General features: G+C 40.7%; 3 protein-coding genes across 3 annotated transcripts in view; 1 reads left to right on the forward strand and 2 right to left on the reverse strand.

The window, feature by feature from the left end:
* Nucleotides 1-13543, reverse strand: part of LOC307250297 (solute carrier family 66 member 2) — a 77711-nt gene extending 64168 nt beyond the window's left edge. The window contains exons 1-3 of the mRNA XM_080027333.1: nucleotides 13427-13543; nucleotides 9919-10175; nucleotides 8541-8674 (exon numbers count right to left, since the gene is read on the reverse strand). Of these exons, the coding sequence (XP_079883459.1) occupies nucleotides 8541-8674; nucleotides 9919-10127 (343 nt within the window). The 5' untranslated portion in view covers nucleotides 10128-10175; nucleotides 13427-13543. The remainder of the gene's footprint in view (nucleotides 1-8540; nucleotides 8675-9918; nucleotides 10176-13426) is intronic.
* Nucleotides 13544-13908: 365 nt separating this feature from the next.
* hsbp1b (heat shock factor binding protein 1b) lies at nucleotides 13909-16560 on the forward strand. Its single transcript, XM_080028560.1, has 4 exons — nucleotides 13909-14089; nucleotides 15307-15373; nucleotides 15712-15850; nucleotides 16085-16560. The coding sequence occupies exons 1-3, from the start codon at nucleotides 14045-14047 to the stop codon at nucleotides 15843-15845; spliced, it is 246 nt and encodes an 81-aa protein (XP_079884686.1). The 5' UTR covers nucleotides 13909-14044; the 3' UTR covers nucleotides 15846-15850; nucleotides 16085-16560.
* Nucleotides 16561-17450: 890 nt separating this feature from the next.
* The window catches only part of LOC307250611 (DNA topoisomerase I, mitochondrial), a gene marked incomplete at its 5' end in the record, with an annotated part of 30257 nt that continues 29896 nt past the window's right edge, over nucleotides 17451-17811 (reverse strand). The window contains one exon of the mRNA XM_080027727.1: nucleotides 17451-17560. Within this exon, the coding sequence (XP_079883853.1) occupies nucleotides 17458-17560 (103 nt within the window). The 3' untranslated portion in view covers nucleotides 17451-17457. The remainder of the gene's footprint in view (nucleotides 17561-17811) is intronic.

Genomic DNA, 17811 nt, shown 5'->3' on the forward strand with positions numbered 1-17811 from the left:
AGCGAGCCTCACACACAGTAAGGACAGGTGGCAGATAGTGAGGAGATATTCACAGATTTTTGACAAAAAAATGATTTTTACAACAAGCATTCTCCAGAGTCACTGACTCCAACTTTAATCTCCTCCATCACGTGAAAACATGCTTCAGTTATGCAAACACCAAACACACTTTTGGGGACTTCTCAACTGCTTCCATTCATTGACTGGAGACAAACCCTAACCCTAACCAAATACTTGTTTGAACCTCATCCAACCCTAAAATCAACCACTGACTCAAAAAAGGACACAGATTTCATCTCTTACTTGCCAAGCCTTCCCCAATCAACTGGTCCCAAGTGTGTATACTTAAATCAGAACACACAGACTCACACATAGACTCACACATATTCTAGTACCCATACTGTACACTAAAACACATTCCCTGAGACTCCCTCCCTCACACATAAAGTAGTACACTTACACACACACACACACACACACACACACACACACACACACCTGTCGTGTGTGATGGCGAAGATGGATGGTGATAGACGATGTCTGTTTGTCAGGTCGTCTCTCTAGCGGTGGTATAATGAGGTGACACACTGTACTGTTTGGCTGGGTCAAAAAAACAAGTTCATGAATTACTAACCCACATCCATAAATAACCAAAAGGTATTGGGGCAGAACCCCTGAGAGAGGTTGAGGAATCTTCTCTTTAAATCAAAGTTTCCATCAGAGGGCTAAGGCTAATTTTCTATTCTGTTTGATGCTACATTTTCTCCACCGGGTGGGGCCAATTTAGAGCACGATAAGATTAATACGCGCTGTGAGATGTTTGATGAAAGGTGTCTGCATTAAATCATTTTGTAAAACAGGATAGTTTGGGCTGCTGTCTCCCAGTGGGAAACTGACTGATTAGTTTACCGTCCCGTTGACTTAACAAGTCATTAAAGGACTGCTAGTGTTGCATGTGTTACAACAAATAACCTCATATATAAAAGAAACCTCACAATTTGTTGCACTCTTTAAAGAATACTGTTGTATCTTCATTGTGTATATATACCAATATTGTTTAAAGGTGCAGTAAGTGATATGGTTATTTTAGCCATCTTCCTGTCAGTGACTGCAGTTAGCAGTCCCCTCCCTCGTCCCTACGTCACCACCACATGAACACACAGCCGTCTTCCTCAGATAGTGCCGCGATGGAGAGCAGCGAGTCATTGTTCACGGGGCACAGAGACCCCGCCTCTTTTTAGCGCTCAGTCTCCTGATTGGATAGAAACGAATAGACGAACAGGATACTCAAAAATGTTATCTGCCAATTACTGCAAAGCTGAATGACTGGGAGACCTGTGTTATGAACTGCACATTATGCAGTACAAATATAGAGTGATTTGACAATTATATTAAGAAAAAAATATCACTTTCTTCTCCTTTAATGTTTCTTTTCTCCTTCAAAGGCAGCCTTCACTTTCTTTCAATACTTTTAAAGTCCCTGGTTGGAGATGGGTGGGGTGAAAGTTGCCATCAGCTACAACAAAGCTATCAGAAGAGTGGAGTGAGATGCCAATCATGCACAGCCTGTACACACAGTCCTAAGCAGAGGTCAATTGAGGGGAAAAGTTGGGTGTACGGTTTTATGTTAATTTTTTTTAAATCAACTTGTCTAGACTTTCACGGATGTTTGTTATAACCTCTGAAAAGTCCTTAGAACAGTTTTTTTTATGTGCTTGCGGGAAGGTTAGGCATCTGAGATTCAACAGTGGGCCGCAGCAATAACTCATTGCATGTACAGGCTAATACGATCACACATTCAACCCCTGCACATAAATTACCTCTGGAGCTGCGGGACAATATTAGAGAAAAAAAACAAATGAAGGGTAGAATGACCAACTGGGAAGTGGAATTTCAACCAAACTTTTCCCCTGAAGGGTAGATTGAGGTAATGGTCTACACAATGATGTATGGATCACAGCAGCACCAAGTCACACAGAGTTTTTTTTTTCACAGCATAGGAATGGCACAGGAGTCACAACAAACAACATTGATAAGCCCTATTCTTTGCATTTGTGTCACAGAAAACCATAGCGGTGTGACAGCGAGCCAGCATGCACAATCCCAGGAGCCTGAAAGTGAAGCAGCCAAATCAACTTCAGCCATCTTTAATCTGGCTGGTGTGTATTATATTGTGTCTCACAAGCGCACAGACATACATGAGATGAGAGAAACAAACAGCCGTTGAGGGTCGTATATGGCTGCCTTTGCCATCAGATAAAAAGAGGGGGAGTCGCTCCTTAAATCTTATTGTTTTAATATCCACTGCTCCTAACCAGTTATACACTCCATTACAGACTCCAGCAGGCAAAAACAAATCCTACTTCCTACATCCAAAAGGTAATTACAGAGACTTATCTTTGGTGAGGGAAAATGTTTCCCTTTGCAGCTCTTCTTTGACCTCCCTGTGAAGTCTAACATGCAGACAAATTATCTACACAAATACTCCCTCCGAGCCAAGGTATATTATTTCCATTTTTGAAACATTCTACCCCGAGTCAAACAATACGCTCGGCTGCTTATAAAGTACCTCTCAGCTACCTGGCTTCATTTGACTTGCTAATTAAACTTTGCTGTTATCAAGGCTTTAATTAGCGCGCACACACACGCACACACACACACGCACAGAGTCTAAAGTAAGCAGAACATTTTTCTCTGGGCTGTGCGATATGTAAATGCAATTTGTTGGGCCACACAGGGTCTGTGTTTGTGTGTGTGTGTGTGTGTGTGTGTGTGTGTGTGTGTGTGTGTGTGTGTGTGTGTGTGCGTGCGTGTGTGTGTGTGTGTGCATGTCTGTATTTGTTACACCTGATTTGTCGTGCTGCAGTGCTGCCAGAGTGTTGCAGATAAGGATGAGTGGCAGAGTCATCATAGGCTGCAGCACTGCACCATCCAGTAAGTACCTCACCACCATGACAGCATAGTGGGTCAATGCAACATGCGTATATGCAAATGCAACAGACTCCCCCTGCCAACCTATTAGCGACAAGGAAGCTCACCCACACAGACAAGGCACTAGCGGAAATGTATCCCAAATTGTTTAATTGTTTAAATGCTGTCAAAATCACACATTAATCTGATGAAACGCAGACACCTTCACCTTCTAAGTGGTAAACTGACTTAGGGTCACGTGCTAATACTGTCCGAAGGTGTCATGTGGACAGTAGAGCACTCAAGAAGCAGCCACAATACATATACTAATATTCAAATTGTTCTGAAATTGTCTTTGAGTAAAAAGTGAGTCCCATGTGGTATTCTCCAAATCAAATAAGTTGGTGTCTCTTTTCGGCTTTTTCAGACAGACTGAAGTACTGCTTAGTGCAGCACAACAGAGAACTGTGACTGTAAAGAACAGCTCCGTTGTGAATTTATGAGGCAATACGTTTCTGTGAAATAGCCTGGGTACATAAAGGTTGAATGAAGGTTCATATTACAACACTGAATTAGCTAACTGACTGAGTACACATTCCTTAAATAATTCCTATCACGTCTCTCGTCTCCCGAAGAGGCTATCTAGAACAAATTGAAATTGCTTTCACCACTTGAGTGCCATCGGTTTGGAGGATGACTGCAGGGTCAGTGCCTAGCTATCAACAGTCCTATCTCCCTCCTCTGTTTATGGTCTGGTAAGCTCCCGATGACTCTCCACAAACAATATGTTAAGCAGCAAATGTGGCTCTTTGCTAGGTGACTCACAAAGGCCTTGATGTAGGCGAGGGGCTAAGAGCGTTGGCAGGGGGAAAATGATTAGAATATTAAATGCGAGACACAATGTAACTGTGGGTGTGTCAGAGAAGTGAACATTTGCTAAGGTATATTCTCATAACTGAATTAACGACCTTTTATCACAGAAAAATCGGATCCCTGGAACACCGTTTTAAGTAATACAGTAAAGCTACCCTGAAAAGTTACTGTTTCACTGTTGTTGTCAACAGCAGCAGGGCAAACTGTTTTGTTTACAAACATATACTATTCTTACATTCGGTTCCAGGTTCCTCAAAATAATTTTTTGTTGATTCATGATCATAAAATTATTCAAAAATAAGAATTATATGTGGTGGAAAAATATGTTTTGTAAACTAACTGCAGGTTCTGCAAATGTAAAACAAAATCCTCCTTACTGCATAGTGCACCTTTAATACCTTTGATTTTATCGTGCAGTATGCTTGTGTTCTACCTTATCAAACCAGTAGAGGAGGATGTCGTTCCACTCTTTATTGGCTTATAGATTAACATCATGGTAGCTCAAATCTCTCCAAAATGTGTTTTAAAAATCCTAATTTGCTCTCACTGTGTTTGCATATTCTACTATCCTACTTTTCACATGATCAAAGTTACCCCCTTCTACTGCACCAAGCCTGACACTATAGCCTTAGGTCATGTTTGCCTTTGGACACATTGTTTCTCTTGCTTTTCCCCATCGTCCTCCAAACATTCCTGTTTCATAAGGCCAGTGATGTTAATGCCATTACAAGTTGCTGCAAAGTCATAACTTTGTGTCGGCACCATGTAGCAACCATGACAAATGCTCAAATTTTAGTCTACAGGTCACCAAAATGTGACTTTAATTTGGTTAATTTCTTTTTTTCTTTTTTTTCTGTACAGGTGATCACTCATACCTTACAGTCAGTTCAATTTTAATTGTTTTAATACCACTGGATAAATTGAGAACACCACTATAACATAACTACCTGAAAATTGTGTTTTCCCGGTTTTGATGATTATGTGAAATAAAACTTTTTAATAAAGCAGCCACAGATACAAAATAAACAGCTTGTTTTTTCGGACCCTACATGCTGTAGTTACCATCACCAGATTAAGGCAGCATTGAGAGCTAAAGTAGAGCACACACACATACACACACACACACACACACACACACACACACACACACACACACACACACACAAAGTCTTATGTCACTTCGGAGGACTTCACTTTAGACTTTTTTGCATTTCCCAGAAATGTAACATAAGGATCACTGTAAACAATACTTGCCTAATCCTAATCCTGACCCTAAACCTTAACACAACTCATGCTCAACTGTCCCCAATCAACTTCTCTTCAGTCTAGTGTCTAGTTCACAAACACAAACACACAATAAAAGAAAAACATTCATTTCACCCAGTCCATATCTGCTCAAACCTATTACTGATATTTAAGGTGACTTGACTAGAAAATGCAATACCGGTCTAATTATGTTGATTCTCTCTCAGCCTCGGCTGAACTGAAAAGCTGACGCTCAAAAACAGAAAATATATCTGTACTTTCGATGTGTTCATGTCGGTTGGTGCTTTATCCTGTGTGTGGCTTGTGTCTTGTGCTTCCTAGGAAAATGATTGTAGATGAGAGTGTGGTCGAGAGACGAAATTTGGCAGTTGTATAATTTAAAAGACTTAACAGCATTAACATCAAATACAAGAAAAAATAAATCTGTAAACGGTACCGTTAATTGTATTTAAAGGTACAACCATGTGTGGTGATTTCTCAACCTGAAAAGGTCTACAGAGATCTGTTCAAGTTGGACTGTGCTACGGTTCATGTGTGAGTCAGAATGCAAATACATACCCGCTGTTTGAAAGCTAAAGATTGTACCTTCCCACAAACACAATAAATCCCTTCCGTGGGGACATTACGTATTACATTGGTGTTTGCAGAAAATCACAGTTGTTGGAAGTTATTCAATTCATATTATTACTGGTGGTGTTCCTGCTTTGCTATACCAAGAAAACAGAGTCACGCTAACTCAGCTCCACCTGCATCAGAAAGGGATCCTTTTGTTGAGGGAAGTATTCATGTAAATGCTAAATGAATGATAAAAAATCAAATCAAAATAAAACAAACAAGACCATTTCAATAAGGGCTGGAATAGGATTCCTTTCAGTGTATTCAACTTATCTCAAAGCATTCTGGATCTCTACAACAATGCACAGCCAGATGCATTTTGCGTTAATAACATTGTCGGAGTCCATTTGCATTTTGCAGCAAGTTGAACACCTTTAGGTGATATGAATGAGAGAGCAGAATTCAGCAGACACACCTTACTATAAAATGTAAAACACCTGATACACACATGGCAAGACAAGGATGTGAAAAACTGATGGAGCCAAACAACAGAATGCAACAGGTACAAATCAGCAGCATAAGCAGTAGTTGTCCAGACAAGTGACAAGCAATTTGCCTATCATGTTACCTTTTCTTTTAGTTTGTGTTTGTATGGTCAATAAATGGCCACATTTATATAATGCGTTTATCCCCATGTTGGCATGTGTCTATATACAAGGATTGTGCTGCTCTTTCACCTATTTATTTATAAACACAGTCACACACCAATGGCATCGAGCGCCAACACAGGGTGCTAAGCCTGACGAGCAGGAACAATTTGGGACACTTTGACATGTAGACAGGAGGAGGCAAAACCACCAAAACCCTGATCTCTTCAGCCATGACCGGCCCCCCTGTGTACGTGTGTGTGTTTGTGTGTGTGTGTGTGTGTGTGTGTGTGTGTGTGTGTGTGTGTATATAGGAAACTGTAAAAAGAGGTCAGTGGGCCCTAGTGTGACAGGCGGGATCATAGATGAGCACCGATATGGCACACATTGACAGCAGTCTAAGATGACCCTTCTGAAAGGACAAGTTAAGATTTAAAACCATGCCAACATGCAACTTGGGGGGAATAAACTGCTGTACATAGAGATGACCCTGATTCGTTGTAAAAGACTAAGGGATGGACAGTTGGGAAGAAATGGCTGATCTATTCTTGTCCCGACCCCACCATCCCCCCCCCCATGTGAAACCGGATCTCAGGCCCACCCTTCAAAGAGTGATGTACGATGGTGGTCATTAAGCGTTTTTTAATAACCAGGGTCATAACGGACAAGCTCACGTGTGAAGCCGAGTTACATGCGTTTTTAAACAATATTATACAAGCATGGAGCACATCCTACGAAAATCCTCCACCCTCAGAGAAAACAAGCAATCCACCACCCGTCTTCATAAATGATTATATTTCGCCATGAAAAAGTTTAAGCGTGGGCCTTGAGTAATGCGTTGTAATGATGAGTAACAAGCCAACTCTTTGCTGAGAAAACAGTAGCACGGATGTCTATGTTAAAGGTGATCATAACTCTCATGTCTAAATCTGTTTCACAATCATGAAATAGTTAAATAATCAAATAAAATGACAGATAACGAGAGAAATAGACACACATTTCTTTTTGTTTTTTTTCGAAAGATATTCCTCTTTACAAATCCATAAACATAAATTCCAAACTTCATAATTAATGTCTATAATAACTCGGTCTTCTTGGCGCGATCACAGTGTTTTACGAGATCTCATCATTCACTTTTCACTCCGCAGGCTGTTATCTGAGAAGGATTTTTTACGTAAATTGAATTTCTGTCAGGCCGTTTACAAAAGCAATCAACTCCAGCGTCCGTAAAAAAAACACAAGAACCCATAAAAGATGTCACCCCGTGAAGAGTGACCCTGATAAGCTCCGCAATGGAAGACATTCAACACACTCACAACACTGGATGGATGCAAGGGGGATGCTGATATAATGTAGGTCTGCTGAATCTAAGCCATCTTCATACCCTCTATAATTCTTCCTCACCCTGCACCCATGCCTTATCCACTTCCTCCTTACACACACACACGCACACACTCACACACATGCACGCAAACACTCACTCACTCACACACACACACACACACACACACACACACATGGCCATACCAAGAATAGACTGATCTCGTGTGATATTACAGCATCTAATATCCATCAAACATTTGTGCTTTGCCTTGCACTCGCTTACATATCTTAATATCTCTGACACTAATATTTTACCTTTGGGGCTCTACCATTACCAGCGCACAGCAGCATCTGTTTTAATGTCAGCCACCTTAGGTAACTATTCAATACAAAGCAAAGCCAAAGAATATCATATTAGTGGTGAATTGTGAAAGTGGCTGTTCAGAGAAGACATTCTGGAAATGGCAAGCCTTGACTTCTCAGCTTCTCCAATGGCCCCCTCTTTTGGCAAGAAGTAGGAGTTGAAGCACTTGGCAATTTAAGAGCTGACAAACAGAAATGGATATGTCATCTAGTCTACTGACCTAAAATCATTTGTGATTACCGTACACACACACACACACACACACAAACACACACACACACACACACACACACACACACACGCAAACACACACACACACGCAAACACACACACAGTCGTGTTTTCATCACTTCCGAGGACATACCATAGAGTTATATTTATTTCCTCAAGATTTGCCCTAGCCATAACTACTAATTGCCTAACCCTTACCTACTCTTACTTTAAAGCAAGTCGTTGCCCTACAATGTAATTATTTACGTTATGGGGACTTGAAAAAAGAAGGCAGGTCCCCACAATATCACTGCGTGAACAGAAGAATTTCCCCACAAAACGAGTAATACACTCATACACACACGCGCACACACACACACAAAGCTGGTTACCTGAAAGTCTGTGTTGCCTGGTGCTGACTCGGTTGGTGTTCTGAACGTTGCAGCAGAGGTGGAGCATGGCAAACATGGTGACAATCATCACCACACTCTGGAGCAGCAGGGTCAGCTCAAACTGTTTCCCTATCCTGTGAGCATGCAACCAAAACAACTATGTTATTACAGATTGCAGATAGCAGATGATTAGTGGAATACAATACAACAAAAATGAAATGGGTGAAGTCAACAAATACATGGCATTTACAATAGAAGTAAAAAATAATTAATTTAATGCACGAGACAATTGTATTTGATCATATGGGTTTTATCGCAAGACATGTTATATTGGTCATAAGCAAGACAACAAGACCTTAAAGGAATACTTCACCCATACGGAACCAGCGTTCTATCATTATAAAATAACTATTATAATGTAATGAATGAGGTTTTTCTTCCCTCAGTCTTCCCTTAGTCTTCCCATGGCCCAGCTGTCCTGTTAATCCTAACCCATGTCACAAGAAGGAAACTGTAGGGTTAGACAGTGAGACCATAAAACACTCTTTCTGCCTTTTCTCAGGCTAAGATGATCCGATTTAATTTTTTGTTGCACATTTATACTAAATAGGATCTCCGAGTTCAATACACCTTCATATTCCAACCGGTGAAGTAGGTCTTTAATGAGTAGAACTTCATCATCATCTTCAACCGCTTATCCGAAATCGGGTTGCGGTAGAGTAGAACTTATTATGATATAACTTGTATTTAAGGTGCAGTCAGCAGTTCCGGAGAACGCTTGTTCACTTTTTGTCAACATCAGTGAATGTTCCGCTATCTGTCCCTACTGTGTGTGCGCGCTGAAAACAAGTCGGGTGTTAATACACAGCCTAAGCTCTGTAAACTGGTATGTAAACAAAGAGGGCCCACTGTAGCTGGCAATATGCCCGTTTACAGAGCCTAGGCTGTGGTCTAACACCAGATTTGTTTTCAGCATACATATGGTGACATGATCATATGGGTTTGATTAAAAGACACGTCATACTGGTTCATAAGCAACATAGCAGGAATACGACTTATATAATATAATTTCTACAAAGAATTCTTCTGCTTGTTTCTGTCCCTCCATTGGAACATGTGCCCCCTGATGTGTATAAAACAAAAATGTAAAAGAAGCCACAAAGTGATGGGCTCGGATTATATCATTCATCTAATTTCATTCTATACCCATTCCATTCATTTCTGACGTCAAGACAGAACTGAAGCTTGTAAATGACCAGTGCCTCCCAAAAGAGACAAAAAAGAGAAAAAAAAGCAAGAAAGTAGAAAAAAGAAAAATCTCAAGCCAGACAGAACCTCATATTGTACACATCGCCTCTCTCTCCCCTCTTTTCCTCACCAGAAGAAGATGCGCAGGATGTTGGCTATGAGCAGCACCAGACACACTCTGGTGGAGAAGCCCTCGCTGTTGTTGCTCTTCTGGATCTCCTGGTACTGTGGCACGTAGGGCAGGGCTCCACCCAACACCATGAGGCAGGAGGCCAGCCAGGACAGCAGGCTCCACGAGGCCTCCACATCCTCCTCCAGCAGAACCCCATCAGCATCCATCACAGCCACACACACTCAGGGTACAGGAGGTCTAGAGAGAGGGCGCACCTGGAGAGAGCCAGTGGAATGATAGGTCAGTGTCAAAACAATGGAAGTTCATAATAATAATAATAATGGATTGGATTTATACAGTGTAGCACTTTTATTCACACTCAAAGCGCTTTACAGGGTTCCAGGTTCCATTCATTCACACACAGTCATACTGGTTGTGGTAAACTACGATTGTAGCCACAGGTGCCCTGGGGCAGACTGACGGAAGCGTGGCTGCCATTCAGCGCCTACGGCCCCTCCGACCACCACCTCAAACATACAGCAGTCATTCACATTCACACGAGGCAAGGTGGGTCAAGTGTCTTGCCCAAGGACACAACAACCATGACACAAGTGGCAGGGCGGGAATCGAACCCTCTCATTGCAATCGATCATTGGCCAACCCTCTATACCACTTGAGCCACAGTCGCAGCAAGATCAGCACAACTATCCCTGATGGATGTTCTGAGGTAACCCTGAGGTCAATAACAGAGTCTGAAATGAACATTCCTGAAAAACCCAAAGGCAGAGAAAATTTATTAAGCTGATTCCTTTTAAAAGGCCTGCGTCGTGCATGAGCCAGTTTGTTTTTGTCTGTTGTAAACAAGTGTCTCTCTCTCCCACCAAAACACAATCCAGTTTGGAGTACAACAATGGCTCAGTTCCAATGGCTACAATGGACAAACATACAGAAACAATGCTAGGTAAATACTATACTCAATGAGTATAATGGCAACAAACCCACCAAATAATTCACTAACTAAGTATGTGAGGCTTCACAATGTGCTAACTTAGCCTATATAACTAAAGCTAAACAGTTAGCTTCCCGATTAGCATTCAGCCCCTTTTTCCCTACTGAACATAAATGCTTTTAACCCTATAATGCACAAAAGGTTATAAACCACTTAGAACAAGTTAATAACAACCATATTCACTCCTAGGATTGGACAAACAACTCTGTGGTGGAGTAAATTAAGTAAATTTAAAAAAAATAAAAAGACAGCTTTGGGGTATCAGAAACTTCACAGTCATTGAGCTACCCCTAAACATTGTTCAATTGTGCTCATATTTTGCCATATATATTTTTTTAATATATAGGAACAAAATGAGAAGGTAAGAGGATCATATTTCAAAAGTTAATAAAATAAGGACCACCCTACTCATATGCCAAACAATGACTATAGACTAGGGTTCCCCACTGTTCAAAGTCAAAGTCAGCCTTATTGTCAATTTCTCCAATATGTGCCAGACATACAGAGGAATCAAAATTACGTTTCTCTCCGACCCACGGTGCAATAAGAACAAAAGGATACAAAGATAAAACAAGTATTTATAATAAATACATTCTCTATAGTGAGAAAGGTAAGGCAAAACAAAACGGTATTTAAAAAAAACATTTAAAAAATAAAAATAGGAAACCTACTTAACCACCACCTTGATTAATATTATAAATGTATAATTAACAACTCCACATCTCTGTCTGCCAACAACAGTCATCAAAGCTTATGAAAACTTTAATATGGCAGTGAGTCATATTTCTGTCAAACATAGAGTTATGAATTGAATAATAATATAAATTCCCATAGAGAAAGATAAGTGAAAGGAAAAGGTTAAAGAGCTCACAGCCAGTGAAGGCATAGATGACAGGCAGGTATTGGGGGGGGGCACTGCTGGGTGTGTGGGAGGCGTCAGTGTTAGCTGCCACAGTCTGGAGATAACATGTCAAAATTAAAGTCTGTCTCCTCCTCCTCCTACCACCAACTGACTCTTTTCTCACTGCAATCAATTACACAACAGGATCTTCACGCCCAGTGTGGTTCACACAGTTATAGGCATATTTTGACCCAAGATGTATTGTCTGCATTATGACAACTTCAGGTAGCATATTGAGTACTAGCATTTTTTTTTGAAATAGTGGTGTTTTTCAGACAGGCTTAAGCAAGCATTCCTGTGGGGATAATAACATCAATACAATGTAATTCTCTATTTCCCCGGCTCAACCAACAGAACTAATAGAGTGTGTTGTTAGCTTTCAGAAAATGTGATTTTCTAATACACACAAACAACTCCTTGGAAATGGGACTGGCATGTGGACAGTGTGTTGCTGAATACACACAACCATGACCTGAGCAAATAGTGAGAAGTACAGGCAATGGGTGTGCCTCTCACTCTAATGTGACTGTGTAATAATAATAGTGGCACTCACCGGTAAGTTTACCAGTATGATCTTCAGAATCAAATTTAAAAAAGAGGGCCAGGGTAAATATAATGTCATGTGTTCCCATGCATAGTTGGCAGTCAGAGTCAGCTGACAGGTCACCTAGTAGTAAAGCTTGGAGAGCCAGTCAACACTGGGTCCACACACACACTGAGACATACTTTAACCACCCATGGTATGCTTGCTGATAATAGGCTATTTTAACACAGCAGCAGGTGCAGCTGTACTTCTTGTAGCCCTGAGACTCATCCAGATGATGAATGTAATATCTGGTTACTTGTTAGGCATCTGTTAATTCACACAACTGGGCTGTAAGTAAAAGATATTCATATTCCAGGCATGACCTTGCTCCTCTACGGATAGATAGATAGATGCAGTTGTAGGCAGACGGATCTGGCAGAGCAAAAGCCAATTCTCAAGTGTTCTGCATCTGTAGATCATTAAAACAAAAGTAAATGCAAAACTGCAGAGAGAAAAAAAATTACCTTCCATAAAAGTATTTTTACAAGTGTCCTACTGTTAAACATTACTCAGGGATGTAACAATCCAAGGCATCTGCAGCTATTACCTTCTGTCTGCTGGTGAGAGTCAAGTTCAACCATCACACACAGTAGTAACTTGCATGTGTTATTATAGGCCACCTTCAATAGCCAGTAACAGAACAGTCTCTGTTATGTAAGCAAAGCATAGCTCCATGGGGTTGGGTCACTACTAACATGCCTGAACATACAAACATCAATTTTGGGCTACTGGCATATAACTGTAACAGTGCACGCTGAGATACAGCTATTACACAGTCTGGTTACATACATTGTTATAAACTGGTAGCCAATATATCTGTATGCTACAGAGTAACGTGTTGGCTACGTGTCAAATGCACCACTTTTAGCAGAGTAGTTCTATGAAACCCCCAAAACAAACGTCCTCTGGCAGAGTCTTTGTTCAGAACCACAACAATGCCCATCGGTCCGTCTAAGAGTCAGACTTATGGCAGATTTAAAATGCATTTAAAAGGTAAACAATTGAAGACTTCCAGCTCTAGCCTACTTACCAGCCGCCTGCATTCACTTCCCTTCACCTTTTCAAAACACCAACCCCTCACACGAATGTATCAGCGTCACAGCACACTGGGTTTCCTGGCAGCCCCAACTTTCAAATCCCAACTCGTATGTGCATGAGAGAGAGAGAGGAGGAAAACGTGCACGCGCAAGCACGCAGGCATCATAACATGGACACACACGCGCGCGCCCTGATACAATCATCGTTGTTCAGCATTCCATTCAGACTAAACAAATTACAGCATTAAATGTGCAGGTCGCTGCTGGGGTAGGCCTACTTTAATGGGATGGTGCAGCCTTAAAACGACTTACAACGGCTTTGGAAAGAGTGCCGTTCTGTTCTTTCTGAAAGGTTAATACAATAGTAAGTATTGTACAATGTGTACCACACGCACCTCGTTTAAAACTCAATGTTCCACATGTCTTAGCGTCGTGACATTGCTCTCGCGAGACTCTCTGTGTTGTGGAACAGCTGACTGTGCGGTGGGTGGTGCGAGAGGGACTGCTATCGATTTATTTCGTCCAGTTACAGACCTGATAGCAAAATAATCGCTTGACAGCATTTTGAACTTTAATTCTGTCTAGGCACTGATAATCATTCAAGCCCCAGCATGGCTGAAACGGATCCCAAGTCGGTGCAGGACCTTACCAATGTGGTGAGTGTTCATCGAGATGGCGAGCTAACGTTAGCGAAGTAGCTTAGCTAGCATAGGCACCAAGAATGCTAAAGATGGCGAGCACCAATCAAAGTGTAGCCAGTGTATAGCAATTTTGTTGTTCGTCTGATAAAATAGGTTCATTAGCTCAGCATGTTCAACGCGTTGAACGTACTGAAACCAGAACCAGCTAGGCTTTTGTTTAGCTCTATCACATTATGTAATGGCAACACGGTCTTGTAAATGACATCACCCAAATCGCAACCGAGTTAACCGCATAAACAGAAGTTATGCCAATGTGCAACGATATTTCAGTTTTTTTTCTCATCCAAATAGTTCGATTGTCAATGCATGTTTTGTTGTGTAATGTGCAGTGTCAGTCACGATTTTCGCAGTTCATTGTGCACATGGAATTTAAATGTTTCTAGTCCAGACAGCTGACTGGTAATGTTGAGTGTTGTCATAGAGATTAGCATTGTAAAGCTTCAATTACCCTCCCAAACCTGTAACTTAGCCCCTTTGGTCTTTTCCCCTTTCCCCTATTATTTTTTGTATTCACAGATTTTTATTTTTATTTTTTAAACCCCACGGTCGCCCAGTTATGCACGCCCTTATTTAGGTTTTTCATTTTAGGTAGCCTTAATTTGATTGGGGTGTCTCTTGACATTAGGGTAACCACGAGACATAGGCATAATGTTTAGGAATGCATTGCTAAGATTACATCTACATTTGGGTACTTCTTTTTTACATGTTCTAAATTGGATGAATTTAATCTATTGCACAGTGTCTGACTGTGTGGGGTACACAGTCACCACTTTGAAAAACACAATCACAGACAGTCACACCATGTGATGGGGAGACAGAACTTGAACCACCATCACAGTAAAGGATGGTTTTAAGATGCATTCATTGTGCTGCTGATGTGCTTATCTCCCGTGGCTACTGAGCTTGTATGTTGTTGTCAAGGAAACTAGATAGTAGTTATCTAATCATTGCCCTGCTGCTTTTTTAAAGTTATCATAGCGCACTGGATTTAGAGTGGCAGTGCTGAGTTTTTTCAGTGTCTGCCATGTTACTAGTGACGGCGACAGTGATTGACTTACAATCCGCTTGACTATGTTATCCTCTTTAACGTGTCAAATTGATCAGTTCCATCTATTTATTTGTGCCTCCTGTCTTCCACTCAAACTACCGTGTGCTTGTCTGTTGCTGCACAGGTCCAGACACTGCTGCAACAGATGCAGGACAAGTTCCAGACCATGTCCGACCAGATCATCGGGAGGAATATCCTTACCTGACTATTTAAAATGCCATCGTCAATCCCAATGTTCATGTATCAAATGCATAAACGGTGGATTCACATTCTGGAGATGGCTTGTTGTCAAAATCAGTGAACGTCTCCTCGCAAGCTGAATCGCTGACCATTTTAAAGTTTAGCATTTTAAATCTTAACTAATAATAGATTAGTGTCTCAATTTGTGTTTTCTTGCTTCCCCATCTATTTTACTTCCTCTATATTTGGCTTTCAGAGTAAGAGTGCAGTCCGAGACATTTTTACACCCACTTAAAAGTAGCTGAGGTCAGTCCATAATGTCAATGTTGTGCCTTAACTACTTCTCCACTTGATGAAATGAGCACACGTATTGATGACTTGGAGAAGAACATTGCTGACCTGATGACCCAGGCTGGTGTTGAGGAGATTGAGGCGCCGCCACCACCACCAGCAGAAAAGCCTAAAGAGGGCCAAGGCTCATAGTGAAGGTAAGGAGGAAGTGGTAGAGTCAACACAGGCAACACACTAATAACTTCTATTCGTGTCCGCCATTTTGCTCAGAGGTTCATTGATATCAGAAGATTGGATGACTATTTTGCCACTTTTATTTAAGTCTTTGAATATCCTTAATAAATAAACAGTTGATTAGTCATGTATCATAATTTGATCATAGTAAATGTCGTGTTCATAAATGGACTGAACTTGTCTCTCCTCCCCTGCAGGTTCCCAAGTTCCACGGTGGGAAGTTGGTTCTCACGTTCAGGAGCAGCAGACTTTTCCTTTCAGAAAATGACTTCTGTTGATTTGGTGTGTCGTAGTGTGGAATGCTTTTTTTTTTTTATATCTTGACTATTGTGATAAGCGGTTACAGTTATTATGTAATGACTTGAAAAGTTTGAACGTTATTTTTAAGCTAGAATAGTGTGACATGCCCTTTTCCGAACGTAAAATGCCCATGTGCAGGAACTTGTGGATCGGCTGCCATCATTTATCATTCATAACTAATCAAATCCCAAGAGGATACGGACCGTTCTGCTGTGGCCTTTGCTGAGAAGTACATCTGGCAGGCTAATGGGGTCAGTAGAACCTCCTTCCCTAACAACATGATGGGAAATGGGCACAGTGAACATCTGAAGCCTGCAATGTGTTTTACAAACAGCTCTGGGATGCATTCCAATTCTGACTTTCTTCTATTAAAGTTATTTAATAAAATACTGTTTGTCATGTATTATATAATATTTGGCAAGGTGCCAAATCTTTTTTTTTTTTTAAATAACTGACTCAAGTGCTCACTTCTGTATTGGATTTTTCAAGCCAGAATTGTAATTCATAACGCAAATGATCTATAATGACTTGGTGTTGCATGTTTTTTGGTCTCCATTTTTAATAATGTATGAGATGATATGTTAGCATTACATTTAAAGGTGGAGTCAGCAATTCTGGAGAATGCTTGTCAAAATCGGTGAATTTCTCCTCACGATCCGTTACCTGTCCGTTCTGAAAAGAAAATCCATTCTTAATATATAGCCTATGTAAACGGGCATGTTGCTCGCTACAGTGGGCACCCTTTGTTTACATACCCTTTACTACAAAGCCTAGGCTGTGTTAACACCAGCTTTTTTCAGCACTCACACAGTACAATACAGGTAGCGGATCGTGAAAAGATATCCATTGATTTTGACAAAAGTTCTTCCAGAATAACTCACTCCACCTTTAAAAGGTCAACCATTTAACTTGTGTAATGATCAATGGTATGTTATTAACTGGCATTTAATGTGTATGAAATTAAGAGGTATTTGCAACTTTGTCCAATTGTAACCACACCGGGTTCACTTGCAATGCATTAGTAGGAACCTTTATTAAGTTATGCAAACACAAAATGTACAAACAAAACTACTCACAAACGGCAAACTGCAAAATAAAGTGCCAAAAGCATCAAACAGCAATAAACAAAAAAAAAACATGTCACACAATCGCATGGAGGTACAACAGCAGTAGTCTATGAACATACTATTAATACAATATTTAATCATAGGCTGAATGGTTCCTTGATTGTATTGTAGTATCATCTTCTGATACTTAAGAGTTTTGGAAGTTAGAATACAAAGTCTGCTTCTGTCATGTCGATGGCCCAGGCAAACTTGTCCCGTAGGCTTTTATTGTAGATTTTTTCTATGGGTACCTCCATGTTCTTACTCCTGAACGACAGGGGGGAAAAGACAGTTACACGTTGTAAAATAAATACTTGAACCAAGAAGATGCTTTTCTAATTAGGTCTCCTTAAAATAAGCACACAATTATCCAGATGGAGTATACAAACACACTGCTAGAATACACAAATGGTAGAAATAAACAATAAAAGTAATGAGCTGTTGTGTGAAAATGTATTTACAAGCTTATTAGCATGTGTAGTATATAGATTAGTGTTCTTACTATAAGTCTGAATATG

Source organism: Ammodytes marinus (genome assembly GCF_949987685.1).
Source record: "Ammodytes marinus genome assembly, chromosome: 5".
NCBI classification, from domain to species: domain Eukaryota; kingdom Metazoa; phylum Chordata; class Actinopteri; order Uranoscopiformes; family Ammodytidae; genus Ammodytes; species Ammodytes marinus.